The sequence below is a fragment of the Simochromis diagramma genome, unplaced genomic scaffold, assembly GCF_900408965.1.
Source record: "Simochromis diagramma unplaced genomic scaffold, fSimDia1.1 OVJJ01000590.1, whole genome shotgun sequence".
NCBI classification, from domain to species: domain Eukaryota; kingdom Metazoa; phylum Chordata; class Actinopteri; order Cichliformes; family Cichlidae; genus Simochromis; species Simochromis diagramma.
In genome coordinates this window covers 783362-800944 of record NW_024387057.1, presented here as the reverse complement: position 1 = coordinate 800944, position 17583 = coordinate 783362, and the positions used below count along the sequence as shown (strand labels likewise).

Sequence of the window (17583 nt, the reverse complement as noted above, 5' to 3'; positions counted from 1 at the left end):
TGGCTGTTCTCACTTTTTCCTGATTGCTTCCTTAGCAGGATGTGGAGCAACATAGGGAACAGAGCTCAGTCATCTTGATTAAGAACCCCCCAAGGGGAAACGGGTAATGACGATGACGAATTTTATTATTTCAGCCTCCTGCTCTTTTGCACAAACCTCAATCTACCACTGACCAAGCTGACGCTAACATCAAGTTTGTTTCAAATTCTTTTATATACATGACATGTAAATCAGTTTATAACTTTTATGGAGTGTGTCTCTTCTGGAATTTTTGTTGATATTCCGTCTCTCTCCAGTAAAATGAACCTACCATAAAAATATGAAACTGTTCAGCAGGGGATCAAATAATTATTTCCCCACTGTAACTAAGCTAACATTTAAGAAAAAGATTTGACTGAAAAAAAAATCCCAAAAGGTCCATGTCAAATCATCTAAACAACAATCAAAGATAAAGTTTGAACTGCTCCTCTTATCACAGTTGGTCACTGGAAACATGTGTCTTCATATTCATAACGTCTGTAATGCAGACAGGTGTATTTCTTTGTTGCCCGGTTCTTTTGCAATTTTTCATGGATTGTTCATCCAAGGAAAATGGCGTTAAGTCAAAAGTTAAATATGTCATCTGAGCGTATGTTGCAGTGTGGTATCAATCCACACGCCAACAAAACATTAGCTCATCTTCTTCCACTTGTTTACTATCTGCAGGCTGAGCTCGAGGTCATAGGAAAAATCCTCTCATGCCTCTCACAGGAGCCCCCGGGGCCCTGTAACATGGCGCTTTACATGCCTTCTCTCTATAGTTCAAGAGTGTTGATAGGTCTCCCTGATCGACCAAGGGTGCTTCTTCTTTCACTCAGTCCGACTCACAGTTGCCTCTGTCGGGCAGCGCAGAAGACTAAGGTGTCAGTCAGGCTACGTAAAGGCCTGATTGAGGTCAGTATTTAGATGCAGATGTTTTTCCATAGTTCAGCCTGGGTGGCGGAGACCTCCTCAGAGCCTATGGGGTCCCATATGCTGACAAAGAGTTCACACCCTGATCTGACAAATATGTTGTCGTCAGTGCTGATGGAAAGGGAGGACCTCTGAAAACAAAAGATTTTCCTGTCACACACCTCTCGTCCTTCATGGATATGCACTTAATTGGGTACAAGTGTTTTTTAATTGGGTTGGGAAAAGTTCACAGAGCATGAAATCCTTGTCTTTAGCATCGTCAGTGTTTCACAAGTGGATTGTTTGTATTGATTAAATGGAAAAAAGCAAAAAAATAAATAAAATAAAATAAAAAATCAAAGGTGCATCAGTCTCTTTTTTCTCATTTTTAAACTAAAATTTACACTAAATACTTAAAATTTTAGTGAATATCAGATTAGAAATAGACAAAAGTAGTAGTAGACAAAAATGGCCACAATAGATGGGAATAAAGTAGTAGCCCTTCCTCAACGGTTTTCAGATGAAAACTGTAATCAATCAGGTAAACATAAAGGTGCTGGGTCACCTGCACATTACACCTACAGGAGCTGCTCAGGCACAGAAGAAGAAGGAGTTTTGGAGCTCTGCAGTTATAAAGTCAGCAAAACTTTTACCCACTATGCACCTCAGCACTCAGTCACCTGCTCTGTAGTGGTCAAACACTTCATGGCTCAGTTATTGTGGTTTCCTGAACACTTCCACTTCTGCTTATGATATGTTTTGTGTGCAGCATTTTTATATTTGGTGGTGTGCTCTTTAGTTAGAGTGCATTTGACCCCTTAGCGAGACTTGTTAAAAAAAGCTTTAAAACCAGCTCATCTTGTATGTTACGTTTAAATTGATTTGCAGCTTCACTGTTGATTTTTTTAAAACTGTATTTTGTTTTTCTTTAAAGTTCTGCTTTTATTTTAAATACTTTGGAATTATATTTCTGCTGTTTTGCCTTTCTTTCTGTGCCATATGCAACATTTCTGTATATATTTTGCCAAAAGCGTTTGCGTGTCTACCTTCAAACGCATATGAACTTGAGTGGCATCCGTTTTGTAATCCACTGGGTTTAATATAGTGTCAGTCAAATCTTTGTAGCTATATCACCTTCAAGTCTTCTGGGAAGGCTTTCCACAAGGTTTGGGAGTGTTTATTGGAATTTTTGATCATTCTTCCAGAAGCACATTTGTGAGGTCAGACATTGATGTTGGACAAGAAGGCCTGGCTCACAGTCTCTGCTCTAATTCATCCCAAAGGTTTTCTGCTGGGTTGAGGTAAGGACTCTGTGCAGGCCAGTCAAGTTCATCCACACCAAACTCGCTCATCCATGTCTTTATGGACCTTGCTTTGTGCACTGGTGTGCAGTCATATTGGAACAAGAAGGGGACATCCCCAAACTATTCACACAAAGTTGGGAGCGTGAAATTGTCCAAAATTTCAACGGCCAAACCCAGACTCGTCTATCAGATTGCCATCCGGCAAAGCGTGATTAGTTACTCCAGAGAGCACATTTCCACTGCTCTAGAGTCCAGTGGTGGCGTGCTTTACACCATTTTGCATTGCGCTTGGCGATGTAAGGCTTTGATGTAGCTGCTCGGCCATTCCATGGAGCTCTCTATGGTTGTTCCTGAGCTAATCTGAAGGCCACATGAAGTTTGGAGGTCTGTAAGACTGACTCTGCAGAAAGTTGGAAACCTCCGTGCACCATGTGTCCACTGACCATGCTCTGTGATTTTACGTGGCCTACCAGTTCGTGCCTGAGTTGCTGTTTTTCCCAATCGTTTTCACTTTGTTATATTTCCACTAACAGTTGACTGTGGAATATTTAACAGTGAGGTAATATCCCGATTGTACTTGTTGTATAGGTGGCATCCTGTCACGGTACCATGCTGGAATTCAGCATCCCTTTGAGCGACCCATTCTTTCACAAATTTCTGTAAAAGCAGTCTGCATGCCTAGTAGCTTGATTTTATACACCTGTGGCCATAGAAGTGGTTAGAACACCTGTATTCAGTGAATTGGATGAGTGAGTGAATATTTTCCCCAGTATATTTGTGTAGTTCTATTGATGTAGTTCGTGTGCACTGCTCCTTTAATATAAACGTTCCGCCTCTTATTTTACTTCCTTCTTTTCCGCATCAGACTCGGTTAATCAACCCCACGATATGAAGATCCCACGTTCATTCGTCTCAGTCACTATATCGCAATTCGACTGCTCTCGCCTGACTGTAGGTTTCGGTTGCTGCTGTGTTGTGTAGGTAGCTAACAAAAACACCAAATCATGCCCGGCGAGACAGCCGTTAGAATTATGTCTTTATCGTGAATGTAGGCAGTTAGCATCTTTTTAAACTCGTGTCCGGACCTACAGCGTCTCCAGCCGTGTGGCGGGACCTTTAGCTGTGCTCTGCGGGGTGCTGATCCGAGGCCTGGTCGCAAACACAACCGCTCGCAAAGTCTCCTATAACTGTCCGGGATTTCATGTTGAAGTCATCCGGTCTCTGGTTGGAATTCAGAGTTTCCCCGTCGGAAGATGGACACTGATAAATTCAACTATGTTTACAGCTGTGATATGGACATCAATGTTCAACTTAAGATGTGAGTTTTTCACTGAGTGTCTTTGGGTCAAAGCGGCGTAAACTCCTGTATCTTGTGACCTCACGCGATGCTTTCCTTTGTGTGTGTGCCCGCGCGCGTTGTGTCTCGTTAACACGTTTTTCTGACTTTGAAGTTTGTCCAACACATTGTTTGTCGCGCACACATAAACCAAACAGTCAAACAGGAGACAGCAGACTGCCATCACAAGCCCCAGAGTTACGATTTGCTGTTCTTCTCTTACTTTATGTGCAAATGTAAGATTATTATGCATTTGCAGTAATTTTAGGTTATATGAAAGTATAATTACATTACATTTGTACCTACAGAAAAGGAAGAGACAAGCCTTCTTCTGTTCATCAAGACTCAGTCCACATGTATTAGAAACACTGGTTCTGCTTTACGTCGTTCTGATGAATTACAGTGTTGTATTGTGTTTATTGTCCTTTTTGGGGTGGGAGGAGAGACAGAAGCACTGTTAGGCCAGTCGGTTGCTTAATGTTACCATCATGACTCAGGTAGCATATGCCCCCCTGAGTTAAACTCTTATTATCTGAGCTCAGTGTGTCCTATATTTAAATCCTGTGTGCAGCTCATGAGTTTTATTATTGCATTATGATCGTATTATTATTAAATAGCTCCACAATTTGGTCAGATTTTCACTGGAGTTTTCTGCCTCCAAATGGGGTGACTACACCTGCAAGATAAACAGATCATTTATTGTGTAGCAGCAGCAGGATAATGAATAAAAATAGTACAGTCGACTGTACTACTAGTAAGACTGAGATAATGCAAGATTATTGCAATGCATTCATAAATAATATGCCCCTTGTGAGTCTAAGAAATAGCTGCAATAAGCTATAATGCAGAAATATGTGTGTGGACTCTTATACCTGACAGGTAAGAGTTATTGTAGAGTTTTATAGAATGGTAGGAGTGTGTTTTACCTTATTTAACAGCAGTCTGTGTATCTTTCTGTCATTTCTGGCCATTTGTTTAAACACAAATGTACTTTGAGCATGTTATAAATCATGGCCGGGGTATATTCCCTTTTATTGAAGGCCAGAAACCTCTTTGCTGGTGGGGAAGCTAGTGCTGCAGTATTGAAATTCTCAGTAACAGCAAATATCTTTTTTTTTTTTCATGGTACTAAATACAGTATTTGCACTCCATACTTGGAGGGTTTTCTTTATATGAAGAGCAAAAAAGGTGAGTTAAATAAAGGTTTGCAGCATTGTTGGGGGATATTTTGACTCGGCAGGCTTTGAAAATCTGTTTTGTAGGAAACACAAAAGAAATATTGACTTACTTGTGAGAAGAGAAGCTAGACAAGTTGGAGCACTCTTGATAACATCAGCAAACAATCAGACTGCAGCTCCACACTCTGACCTTCTCTTCTCCCCTCTTTCAGAGGCAGTTTAGAAGGAAAGCGAGAGCAGAAGAGCTACAAAGCGCTGCTCGAAGACCCGATGCTGCGCTTCTCTGGCCTCTACCAGGAGAACTGCTCAGACCTCTATGTAACCTGTCAGGTGTTTGCTGAAGGAAAGCCTCTGGCCCTTCCTGTTCGCACCTCGTACAAAGCATTCAGCACACGCTGGAAGTAAGAACCATGCTGGGTTTTAGTGTTATTATAATATGATGTAATGCACTGATTATGAGGTTGTAAAAGTCAAGCAAAGGAATTTTTTTCAATGTTCTGTAGCAAAATGGCCATCAGCTACTCACTTCTACATGTGCATTTTATTTTCTCTGTTTATCCTGTTTTCCGGTGCAGCTGGAACGAGTGGCTGCGGTTGCCAGTCAAGTACCCCGACCTTCCCCAAAGTGCCCAGGTTGCTCTCACAGTGTGGGACATTTATGGGCCCGGCAGAGCCGTTCCAGTCGGTGGAACCACCGTGACTCTGTTTGGCAAATATGGGTAAGTGTGTCCTTGCTCTGTTACTTTTGGCAGTGGTTTCCAGGTGATGTGTCAAGGCACGCTGGTGAGAGAACAGTCTAGGTTTGCCTTGCAATTTTTTATGACATTTCCCTATTATTACGACACACAGATAGGTCCACATGTTTTATGTAATTTTACTAATGTACTCCCCTGCAGGGAATTTTAAATCAAACACGGTAAGAAGTGATTGAAGTGCAGACTTTCAGCTTTTATTTCAAGAGACAGCATGGACACTCAAGTTTATGAATGTGGTAACTTGAGAACGAGGCTATGTAGGATTTTGAAGTTGATACCTGAGGTGCATCTACCAAAAATCTCGAATGACTTTGAATGTCAAGTTCAGAGGTCAAGTTTTCTGAAAGTCTCGTGAATGCGATACTTCAAGGAGGAGTTTTAATCTGATACCATAGGTGCACGTCAAAGTCAGAGGTCAACTTTTATGAAAATCAGAATTTTAAATGTATACCATAGGTGTGTCTACTAGGAGGCTGAGGCGTAGCACAGGCGGTCGTCAGCCAGTGTCAAAGTCTACAATCAAGAGGCGCCTTCATGAATCTAAATATAGAGTTTAGAACGAGGTGCAAACCACTGGTTACGCAAGGAGGTCAGATTACACTTTACCAGAAAACGTTTAAGAGAGCCGACGCAGTTCTGAGAAAAACAGAACTTCGGTGCATCTACCTTTGACTGATGAAGTGAAGATTAACTTGTAACAGGATGATAGAAGAGAAAAGTATGGAGAAGGAAAGACAGAGGAGAAACATCAATGGAAGCAAAATCTAGTGTCGTGCTAGGCCCTTGTATTGCACTTTTGGGCCACCAAAAGCTCAGTCTGAAAAGAAGAAGTGATAACATGGCAGGTGACAGTGAGGCTATGTTGTGTAGTTGTGAATACAGGTGAACCTTGACATTTTGCCTTGTCCTTTGGTCTGCTGTGGTCTCCAAAAACTGCCGTACTGAAATCAGTGTTTAAAGGTCTGAGTATGTAGTAGTGTGCGTGAGTTTAAATCCCCTCCTCCCGTCCTGCTCTAGCATGTTCCGGCAAGGGATGCATGACCTGAAGGTTTGGCCAGGCGTGGAAGGGGATGGAGGAGAGCCCACAACCACACCGGGACGCACCAGCAGCAGCCTGGCAGAGGACCAGATGGGCAGGCTCGCCAAGGTATAATATTGTATACATGTGTGTGGATAGGAAAGAGGAGGATGATGATGAGGATGAGTGATTAAAGGACTGAAAGGAAAGGATTGGGCAATGAAGTAGAGTCAAAGGTGAACAGGAAACGTTGGATAAAAAGAAACCATCCAATGCAAAGCACTGTCTAAACCATCATCTGTTCCAGGGCCCTGACCTGGAGGTACTCAGTGATGTGAGTACCACTGCAGGAGTTAGTGTTGGCAATGCAGATTATGTGTGTGTACTGTATATGTATGAACAAGGCCATGGCCAAAATGTATCTGCAAATAGATTTCCATTTGTATAACACAGTATGAAAATGATGGTTACCACATCAGGACAATTCAAACTGTGGCAGGGACATTAAGTACTCACTTCCTCCTCGTGTCAGACCTCTGTTCACTTTGCACTGTTCTATGTGGGAAACCTGTAAACAGCACAAATCTGTTCAGTGTGTTTACAAATACATTTTGATCCAGGTTTTGGTGTGAAAACTTTTTTTTTTGTCTGTGAAGATGTATGGCTGTGTTTTTTTTTTTAAAGCATTACACACATCAGTTTTCTGCTTGTTATGGAGGATTAAAACTGCCAAAATTAAGAAATGAATGACTTGAGATACATTAATAAACACTTAATTCAAATATCGTTCAAATATGAATGTTGTTTACTAAATATTTAAAGAAATGCTTAGGCAAAATAATAAATATATGAAATAATATAATAGTCAAGTATGTCAGTATTTTGTGAAAACCTTCTTTTTGACATAACTGTATTGGAGAGTCACCATACCGGACTGGAGGCTAACCTTTCTATCATGAGCCAACTACACACTCAAAATGACAATAATAAAGCCTATTTATCTGCATAATGAAGTATAAAGAAATGCCAAAATAAAAGAAATATGTATGGGAAACACATTAAGGACATATAATACCTAAATAATATAATACAGTACTTTTTTAAAATAAATTAGAAAATTATGTGAAAGTAAATAAACAAATGAATTTTTATAAAGGTAAGAAATAGGAAATAGAGCACATATTGATTTGTTTATCAGTTTTTTATTTTACTCTATTTTTGATTTTGGCACTTTCAGTCCTCCATATTTCACATGTTGGTGTGTTTTCATGTGTGTGCATGGATTTCATATTTATGTGGACACACAATTATATTCATTGACTCGTTGTAGCTTTATGGGATACTTAGAAGAGGTTATCAGGGAGTACACTTTATTTCAACGTTAGCTAATTTTATTTTTAAAGTTTGTTTCCTAAAACAACCACACTGATTCCCCATGTTTTTTTTATTATTATTATTATTCATCATAAATGCAGCTGGCTTAAGTATATTAGAGGTTGTGTTCAGGCTGCTACCAGTTCATATGTTGTTTTAAAGAGTGAGTATTTATTCTACGCAGCTGAGTTGTGGGCTTCCTGTTCGTGGCCAAGTGTGTGCTTACATTCCCAACACCCACACTCACTAACTGATGAGTGGACTGGCTGCTGAGTGTGCGGAGATGCTGGATTGGCCGCTGGCACTGTGCATGATCGGTCGGGCTGTTTGCACACCAGCCGCCATGCTGTGATCAGTTCAACAGAACGGCCGTTTCTGTATTTTTCTCTTTTGATTTTGCTAAAATTATGTGCTCATTTCTCCGCAAACCTTCCCATCTCTCCATCCAGCTGACAAAGGCTCATCGGCAGGGCCACATGGTGAAGGTGGACTGGCTGGACCGGCTGACCTTCAGAGAGATTGAGATGATCAATGAAGTGAGTTCGTTAAGCTCGATTCTGGTTGCACAGGCCGACTCTGCAGTCGAGTCGAGAAAGCATCAATAAGATGTACTATGTGAAGATTAGTCTCAGAAGGATATGAAGGCTTATTTAGGAGGAATTGAATCATCAACTGTATTTGCGGTTCAATTCACGCTTATTTACATTTTTCCAAATTGAAAAATGTGAAATTGTCTTTCTGCAGAGTGAGAAGCGCAGCTCCAACTTTATGTACCTCATGGTGGAGTTTCCTCGTGTCAAATCAAATGACAAGGAGTACAGCATCGTCTATTATGAAAAGGTAATTTCCTGATTACTAGTGGCAGCACACAGCAGTTAGATACCACGTGTTGGAACGGTGTCGGCTGATTGGTCTGTTCTCCTTTGTCGCCATTAAGGATGGAGACGATGCATCACCAGTTCTTACCAGCTGCGACATTGTCAAAGTTCCCGACCCACAGATGGGGATGGTGAGAAAATGATTTCATGATGTTGAAGAAATATAAATGTTGTGTGCTAGTTTGCTCACACATCATTTCATTCACATGCTGTAACTTTGGCTTTTCTTTTCCTTCACAGGAAAACCTGGTAGAGAGCAAGCATCACAAACTGGCTCGTAGCCTTCGCAGTGGGCCCTCAGATCATGACCTGAAGCCTAATGCTGCCACACGTGACCAGCTCAATGTGAGTAGCTAGCAGCTACTCAAGTTTTAGAACTACAAAAAAGCTATGACGCGGTGTAAAACATAAATCAAAATAACATGCAATGATTGGTAAATCGCACAAACCTATAGTTTATTTACTATAGAACAAAGAAAGCATTAAATCTTATCATTTACAGCACATGATATCAAAAGATTCAGAGTATATGGAGAAATCTCTGTGTGCAAGGGACAAAAATCAGTATTGTATGACTGTGATCTTATAGCCTTCATGGAAAAAAAAAAACACGATTCTGTCATGGAAATCAATGCATGGGCTCATGAACCCTTCCATAAATAAATCCTGTCTGTGAACACAGTTCTCTGTCAGCATCCACAAATGCAGGATAAAGCTCCATCATGAGAAAAAGAATCCATATGTGAACACGATCCAGAAACCCATTTAAAATGTACTGAACTGGAAACTGTTCTGTGTTATGTTTATAGACTGTTGCTAAAAGAAGACGGATGCTTTTGAGTGTAGACATCACAAAAGATCAGTGGAAAAAAAAATGAAAGAATCGTTAGAACAATTATGTTTCTATAATAACTTTGCTTGCTTTAATCTAAAATTGTTTGTTTGTTTGCATGAACAGATCATCGTTAGCTACCCTCCAACCAAGCAGCTGAGCTCTGAAGAGCAGGACCTGGTGTGGAAGTTCAGATACTACCTCACCACACAGGAAAAGGTGTGCTGCTGGTGTCTTCCCCGTTACAACCAAGTGTACATTACTATGTGTAACTTCCAACTATTCCTCCCCAGCGACTGCTGCTGCTACGTCTGTATACATGTTCAATGATTCCTCCTCCTCTGACTGCAGGCCCTGACAAAGTTCCTCAAGTGTGTGAACTGGGATCTGCCCCAGGAGGCCAAGCAGGCTCTGGAGTTGCTGGGAAAGTGGAAGCCCATGGATGTGGAGGACTCTCTGGAGCTGCTGTCATCCCATTTCACCAACCCCACAGTGAGACGCTATGCGGTGGCTCGGCTACAGCAGGCTGATGATGAGGTAGGAGGACAGGTCGTGTGTGGGTGGAAAAACCTTTAAAAAAACTTGAATACAAATATATGTTTTTCCATTTTATTCTTTCTTTCAATTACTTGAAGTCTGACTGTTATTTGTTCATGTGTTATATGAAACTTTCCAACACGATCAGCTCTACTTCCTCTGTAATGGCAGAGTAATGCAACCAGAAGTATAAAAGCCACCAACAACCCCTATCACTACACTATAGGCTCGGCGGGGAATGCAGGACTCTAAATCAAGCTTAACCAGGAGCATTAAATCAATTACATTGAAATCATAATGATAATTCCTGTCTCTCCTCTCTAGGACCTGCTGATGTACCTGCTTCAGCTGGTGCAGGCGCTCAAGTATGAGAACTTCAGTGATATTCAGGGTGGTTTAGATCCAGGCAGCAAGAGAGATAGCCAGGGACTTTCAGATGACGCTGCATTGGACAGGTCAGTACTTTAAAGCCACTCTGGTTAATAAATGAGTCAACACCGCTGATCGCATTAGCTTCTCTTCTGGCTCTGAAACTGAAAATGTCTAAAAGTGGCTTTGAGATGACTCAAGTATGTGTGTGGGTTTTTTTGTTCACTTTCTGGGTCTAAATTTACCCCCAAATGTTCCCCAGCTGAGAGAGCATCAGCCGATCTGCAGGATCTGATTATTTCTCTTTCAGAAACCGCGATGAACTCATTGAATGTTATGATTTTACTGGCAGATCTGCAGCTGGATCCAGACAGCTGCAGATCTGCCACAATGCTGACTTACACGTGGAATGAAATAAGAATGAACAATGCACACATTTTAAAAAGAATATCTTCAGCTGTCAGTAACATATACACGATCCTTTTAAGTAGATGTGTAAAACTGTCACATGCTTTGCAGTTCCCAAATTCTTTCTGGCTCATCTGGATCATCCACTACGCCACAGAAGGGAAAGGAGGGAGCTGACAGTGAGAATCTAGAGGTGAGCAAATAAAAATCCCCATAAAGGACCTGTGGACAGTGCGTTGCTCTGTCATGTTGTCCTATCAGTTGTTCGTAACACAGCATTGTGTCCTCGCGTCTTTGCAGCAAGACCTTTGCACGTTCCTGATCTCTCGTGCTTGCAAGAACTCTACGCTTGCCAACTATTTGTACTGGTGAGTCCTCTTTACAGTGCTTTTTGTTTTCTGCCTGGACAAAAAGAAGTTAGTCATAAAAATGTGTGTATAAATCCACGTTTCTTCCTCAGGTATGTGATTGTGGAGTGTGAAGATCAGGACACACAGCAGAGAGATCCAAAGACCCACGAGATGTACCTGAACGTCATGAGGAGGTTCAGTCAGGCTTTGCTAAAGGTCAGATTTTTAACTTACTTTGGCAAAGTTAGCTGATGTCTCATCGAGTGTGAGTTAGTGTTATATATCATGTCACCCTGCTACTCTGTAAAAATCTATTTGCATCCCAATGCTTTTACCAATAAGGTGTCTTCTTTTAATCACTTTCTGCCTTCATTTATCAAAGAGCATACCCAAAATAACGCTGCCAGCTGTGTCATAGTTGGATCATAATTATATAAAAATAAGTCTCAGTGTATTTTCCTTTGTTGGACTTATATTATTAGATGAGATTTAAGGATATTGTCAAGAAAAAGAGTTTGGAGTTGAGTGTAAATGGGTCATTTTTAAAATTCTGGATTGTTCCAAATTTGCCCCGGTCTGATAAGCCTGTACAATAAAAGCGGCTGACTGATGTAATATGTAGCAAAGCTTTATAGAACTGACTGTGTGTGTGTGTGGCTCCACTGCTGTGTGCTCACACTTTTTCTTTTCTCCAGGGTGATAAGACCGTGAGGGTGATGCGGTCGCTCTTGGCTGCCCAGCAGACGTTTGTAGACAGACTGGTGCAGCTGATGAAGGCTGTCCAACGGGAGAGCGGAAACCGCAAGAAGAAGGTAGCAAAACTATTCAAAACAGCTTCGGTGTTAAATGTGCTTTTAAAAAACCCACCTGTGTAGGCTCCCATGTTTTTTATATCTGAGTAAATCAACAGATATTTCCAGAACATGGTTTATTTATGAGAAGTGTTTGTATTTATTTCCTGTTTTAATACGCAGTAGTACGCTGTCCTTTTAATAAAAGCACTCCTTATTCACACATACAAACACTTAATTGACTTCGGTGTGACAGGCCCCTGGTGACACTGATCCTGCTTACTTGTGTAAATGTCAGCAAACCTTCATGTGTGTCTGCAGACAGAGCGACTTCAGGCCCTGCTGGCTGACAACGAGAAGGTGAACCTGTCAGAGATCGAGGCGATTCCGCTTCCTCTGGAGCCTCAAATCAGGATCAAAGGCATCATCCCAGAGACAGCCACACTCTTCAAGGTACAGAAGCCTTTACCTCATCCTTTCGCTGTCACGACCAATTAAAAGGCTTTTTTTTTTTTTGTCGTGGCATGGGGCACTCTTGTTTCGCCTTAACTTTACACTATCTGTGTATGTAGCTGGAAGCCTTATTTCGATACAGAAAATCAAATATAAGTGTAAAGTAGGATGTCTCAAATTTAATAATTCAAAGTCAAAAAATAGAAATGACTTTCTTCTTCTTTTAGCTGCTCCCTTTAGGGGTGTCCACAGTGGCAAATCCGCCGTATCTCTAGCATCCTTCTCTATCACATCAACTCTTTCCATGTCCTTGTCTTGCCTCTCTAACTTTGTCTCCAAACTACTCAGCCTGAGCTGTCCTGTTTTTCGGTCAGTGCCACCATCTCCAAACCATACATCACAGCAGGTCTCACCACCACCCAGTTAACCTCGTTAACTCTTGCACCTCTCTCATGCGCTTTTCATTACTTTGAATGGTTATTTTAAAAGAAATTTCTTACTAAATGTAGTTAAAACAAACACATTTATCAGATTAAAGTAGCTCAGCTCAACAAAGTGCTCCCCAGTCTCGCCGTTGTGAGACTGGGGGTGTAGCTCAGGAGGTCATCTACTAATCTGAAGGCTGGTTGTTTGAACCCTGGCTGCTCCAGTCTGCATGTTGAAGTATCCTTGGGCCAGATGCTAACCCCAAGTTGATCTCTGTGTGAGTGTTAGATAGAAAGAAAACAGTGCTTATATGAATGTGTGTGAACGGGCGAATGTGATATGTTTGAGTGCTCAGTTAAAGTAGAAAAGCTCTATATAAGAATCAGTCCATTTACCATTTAAATAAACTGCTAACATGAGAGAATAAATGGTGATTTGTGGCACTGTAAATTCAATGATCAGGCAGGTGGAGTAGCTAAACAGCAGCTCAGCTACAGCTTTCAGACAGTTTGTAAATGTAACCGCGGGTGTGGTCATTACTCATCAAAAGTGCAAATTTGCTCACTTCATCGTTCATTTCCTCCATAGCATCAGATCTCACACAGAGCCTCTGCAGGCACTTAAGAGGAAATAGACTGTCTTTTCTCTTACTAACAGTGTGTTTGATGCACATTAGAAAAACAGGGGTGCTTTCATGTTTAATTTCACTATCAGGTACTAATAACTAATTAATTTGTACTTAATGTGAGCACCACTGACCACTTCAGTCGTCAGTGGTGCTGTTAGAAAGGCAGAGGCTTGAATGTCCGCCTTTGATTTCAATGCAGTTTGCTTTGGTGCAGATTGTCCTGATTACGAGCAGTATCTATGCAAAAATAAAAGGCTTTTCTCTGTGCGTTTGTGTGTCAGAGTGCTCTGATGCCCGCCAAACTGATCTTCAAGGCTGAGGATGGAGCCACATATCCAGTCATCTTCAAACACGGAGACGACCTGAGACAAGATCAGCTCATCCTGCAGATCATCTCGCTCATGGACAAAGTAAGAAGTGTTCGTTAACAGACGGGAATGCCCCCAGGAAGTTGAAGACGATGTTTTTTGCTTAAAAAATATATATATTTTAGCTCATCACTGACGAGAGACAAAGTCCAAGATTATCTTCATAAGTCAGGAGTCTGTGTCAGTGTGTATCATCATTTTTTTCTGTCTTAAAGCTGTTAAGAAAAGAGAATTTGGACCTGAAGCTGACACCCTATAAAGTTCTGGCCACAAGCACCAAGCACGGTAAGAAGAATGAAGTAACTCAGTAGCAGCGTTTTAAGCTGTTATGCTTTCAAAGTATTAAAGATGTTCAGCGTAATGCAGAAAACGTGTTGCGTGCTTAGGTTTTATGCAGTTTGTCCAGTCGGTTCCTGTCGCTGAAGTTCTGGCTACTGAAGGCAACATCCAGGTGAGCAGAGTTTGTCAGAGACACGGCGCGTCAGGGCGCTGCTTCGATTTAAGTGCTCATTTTAATCCTGTGTTGACAGAGCTTCTTTAGGAAGCACGCGCCAAGTGAAAAAGGGCCGTACGGCATCAGCTCAGAGGTGATGGATACCTACGTCAAGAGCTGCGGTGAGACGCTCGTAACAGATCGGTGCTCATTTAGTTGCTGGAGGAGCCGATTGAATATCTGATCAATGTGCCTCTCGTTATTTCCCAGCTGGTTACTGTGTCATCACGTACATCCTGGGAGTGGGAGACAGACACCTGGACAACCTGCTGCTGACAAAGACCGGTGAGGCAAACACACTCGTATTCAGACACACTAACTTACTAACATCAAGCCTGTGTGTCATCTCTAATGTAGCTTTAGGTAGCTGTGTGACTTCCATATGTTTACAGGGCTTATTTGTTAGATTATTATCCAGTGGCACTGTATCAAAGCTTAAAACGACTGGACTTAAAGGACAACCTTGCAAGCGCCCCAGTAGATGTATCTGTTTTTCTTAGAAATCAGAGGCGAAGGAAAGCTCGTTTCTGTTAATTGGGGAAAAAACGTTTTTTTCTGGATTGGTAGACCTAAGTTGACATTGGAAGTTAATATCTCAAATTTCTGACTTGAAAATTCACGTTATTTTCTCAGAAATTTGAGTTAAGAAGCTTCCGTAGTTCCACGCTGGAGGATTTCATGATCTCAGAAATCAAAACCTCCTACTTTCTAAGTTTTTTTTTAATTCTCACCTTTCTCCATCCAGGGAAGCTCTTCCACATCGACTTCGGCTACATCCTTGGCCGAGACCCCAAACCGCTGCCTCCGCCCATGAAGCTGAGCAAAGAGATGGTGGAGGGTATGGGAGGCATGCAGAGCGAACAGTACCAGGAGTTCAGGAAGCAGTGCTACACCGCCTTTCTTCATCTTAGGAGGTACATGCAAACACATAAAAGCAAAACGATGTTTCTGAGCCTTTGCCAAGCAAAGCAGTGAATATGGACAGTAACAACACAAACATACCAACATGGTTTTAAGTGAGTTTATTTAATCAGTGGATTAAAGGGATATTAAACAGGACTAATCCATCATCAGACTGGTTTTAACTTTTAAAAAGCAAAAAATCTAAACTGTATTGCAGCTTGAAAAGTCTTTAAATTTGTCTGAGAAAGACGTTTAATGACGATGATCATTGCTGTGATTGGAAAAAACACTTTGATGTGAAGTTTACCAAATATTGTCTTTGATTAATCATCCTTGGGAGTTATATTTTACTTTTACTTGCACCCTTAAAGCTTGAAAAGCTACTTTCAAGTAAAACTGCAAACATGTAATACAAGGAAAGCATTGTCAGTTTTTAATGGACACCACTGTAGCTAATGTGCAATATGCTCCTCGTCTTCTACTTCCTCAGGTACTCCAACCTGATCCTGAACCTGTTCTCTCTCATGGTGGATGCCAATATTCCTGACATCGCTCTTGAGCCTGACAAAACTGTTAAGAAGGTAAGGTGGTTGGTAGCTTTAGCTCTTTACCCTTTGAAAGTCTGCTAGGAGTCACCCTTAAAGCTCTTTTCAGGGCTGAGGTCATTAAGGGTACTGGAGAGATCAGATCGGTTGTCTTTGTAGCCTCCTACAGAAAGTCTTTTGTTTTCCTGAGGGGGATTAAGAAGACACTAGCTGTCATGAAACAAATCATGCTTTATTTATAATGAATATTGTTCAGTAAAGTTTAAGTAAATTTGAGACAAACTGAGTCAAAGAGCTGTTACTGCACTGCCATGAACCTGTGATTAAGATTACAGCGTGATCCTGTGGAGCATCCCATTATCTGTAACCAAGAAATGTCTGGTTAACCCTTAAAGTTCACATTACTTAAACCTTTGGGACCCAAATATCACACAGGATGAGTCATTTTGTAATTTTGGTTTTAACCTCCTAAGACCCGAACTCCTCCACATCATGTGTTTTTAATTTCTCTTTGATATTTGTTCTGATTGGGACCTGATGAATGTAAAGCAAAGATTTTTTTTTTTTTTTGCCTAATTTTTGTTTCTAAGACAAATAAGAGCCACATATGAGGATATTCGTTTAAAATTTCAATAGCACAGTAGCAGTAGAATGTCCTCGTAAGTAGATCTCAGGCCCTTGTAGAGCAAAATTGAGTATTTTGGTCTAAATAACCCAAAATGTGGTGTCCAGGTCCTAGGAGGTTAAAATGATCAAATAACTATCTTCGTTCAGGAACCATTTGAATTTTCCCTCTAGCTCAAAATGGTTGCGGAGTTAAAGTAATGTGAAGAGCACCTGGTAAAATCCAGGTGGAGGTGAATGCTTTGTGCTACAGTGATATAATATGAATATACCTGTAAAGCTTGTCTTCTGTTCTCTGCATTTGAATTTTGTCTCTACTACAAACGGAGTTAAGGTCTTTTAAAGCGCACTTGTAAAATGGTCCTGTGGTAATTCAGTTCAGTTTTATTTCTATAACAACAAATCACCACAACAGCTGCCTCAAGGCGCTTTACATATTATTTTAAAGATCCTAAAATAAAACAATGATGAATAAAGGGTTAATGCGTGGATATTTATGTGGCTCCAGGTGCAGGATAAGTTCAGACTGGACCTGTCGGACGAGGAGGCGGTTCACTACATGCAGAGTCTGATTGATGAGAGCGTCGGAGCTTTGTTCGCTGCTGTCGTCGAGCAGATACACAAATTTGCACAGGTAGGTGTAAATAATTCAAAACGCAGAAGCTAAATAGCTGATAGCATAAGTTTACCTTTCTTCCAATACCTCCACCAAGATGAGACCCACCTTTTCTGTTGTTCAGCGTTCAAACTGCTGATTTAAGCTCACTTTGTTCTTTCCCTTTTCAGTATTGGCGCAGATGAACAGAGGAGAGAGGCTGAACTGGACTGAACTTGAGCAGCAGGATCAAACGGCTCCGAACCGACCGACGCCGTCTGCGTGGGTGCACGTGTGAGTGGGAGAAGATGAAAGGAACCCAGTGACACGGTTAAAAAGGCCAAGATTGCACTGCCAACCTTTACTGCAAGACGAGGACGCTGACGTCTTTTATTTGCTTATGTATATATCGTGTATATTAAATCCTGAACGAATGATTGAAATCTAATGTATGGCCAAATAAAAGACTGTTGTTACAACTAAACGAC

At 41.2% G+C, this 17583-nt stretch overlaps 1 protein-coding gene across 2 annotated transcripts; it reads left to right on the top strand.

Annotated features, from left to right (window-relative positions):
- The first annotated feature begins 3136 nt into the window (after window positions 1–3136).
- pik3c3 (phosphatidylinositol 3-kinase, catalytic subunit type 3) lies at window positions 3137–17583 on the top strand. Of its 2 annotated transcripts, XM_040045015.1 has the most exons (26): window positions 3137–3552; window positions 4961–5149; window positions 5324–5467; window positions 6521–6650; window positions 6829–6855; window positions 8345–8431; window positions 8640–8735; window positions 8833–8904; window positions 9014–9118; window positions 9732–9824; window positions 9957–10142; window positions 10467–10597; window positions 11031–11112; window positions 11220–11287; window positions 11380–11485; window positions 11965–12081; window positions 12382–12513; window positions 13849–13977; window positions 14151–14220; window positions 14322–14386; window positions 14466–14550; window positions 14639–14713; window positions 15174–15342; window positions 15822–15912; window positions 17009–17134; window positions 17287–17583. In XM_040045015.1, the coding sequence occupies exons 1-26, from the start codon at window positions 3488–3490 to the stop codon at window positions 17299–17301; spliced, it is 2655 nt and encodes an 884-aa protein (XP_039900949.1). In that variant the 5' UTR covers window positions 3137–3487; the 3' UTR covers window positions 17302–17583. The 2 variants fall into 2 exon arrangements, with proteins under 2 accessions (XP_039900949.1, XP_039900951.1); XM_040045017.1 differs by lacking the exon at window positions 6829–6855 and having other exon boundaries at window positions 3138–3552.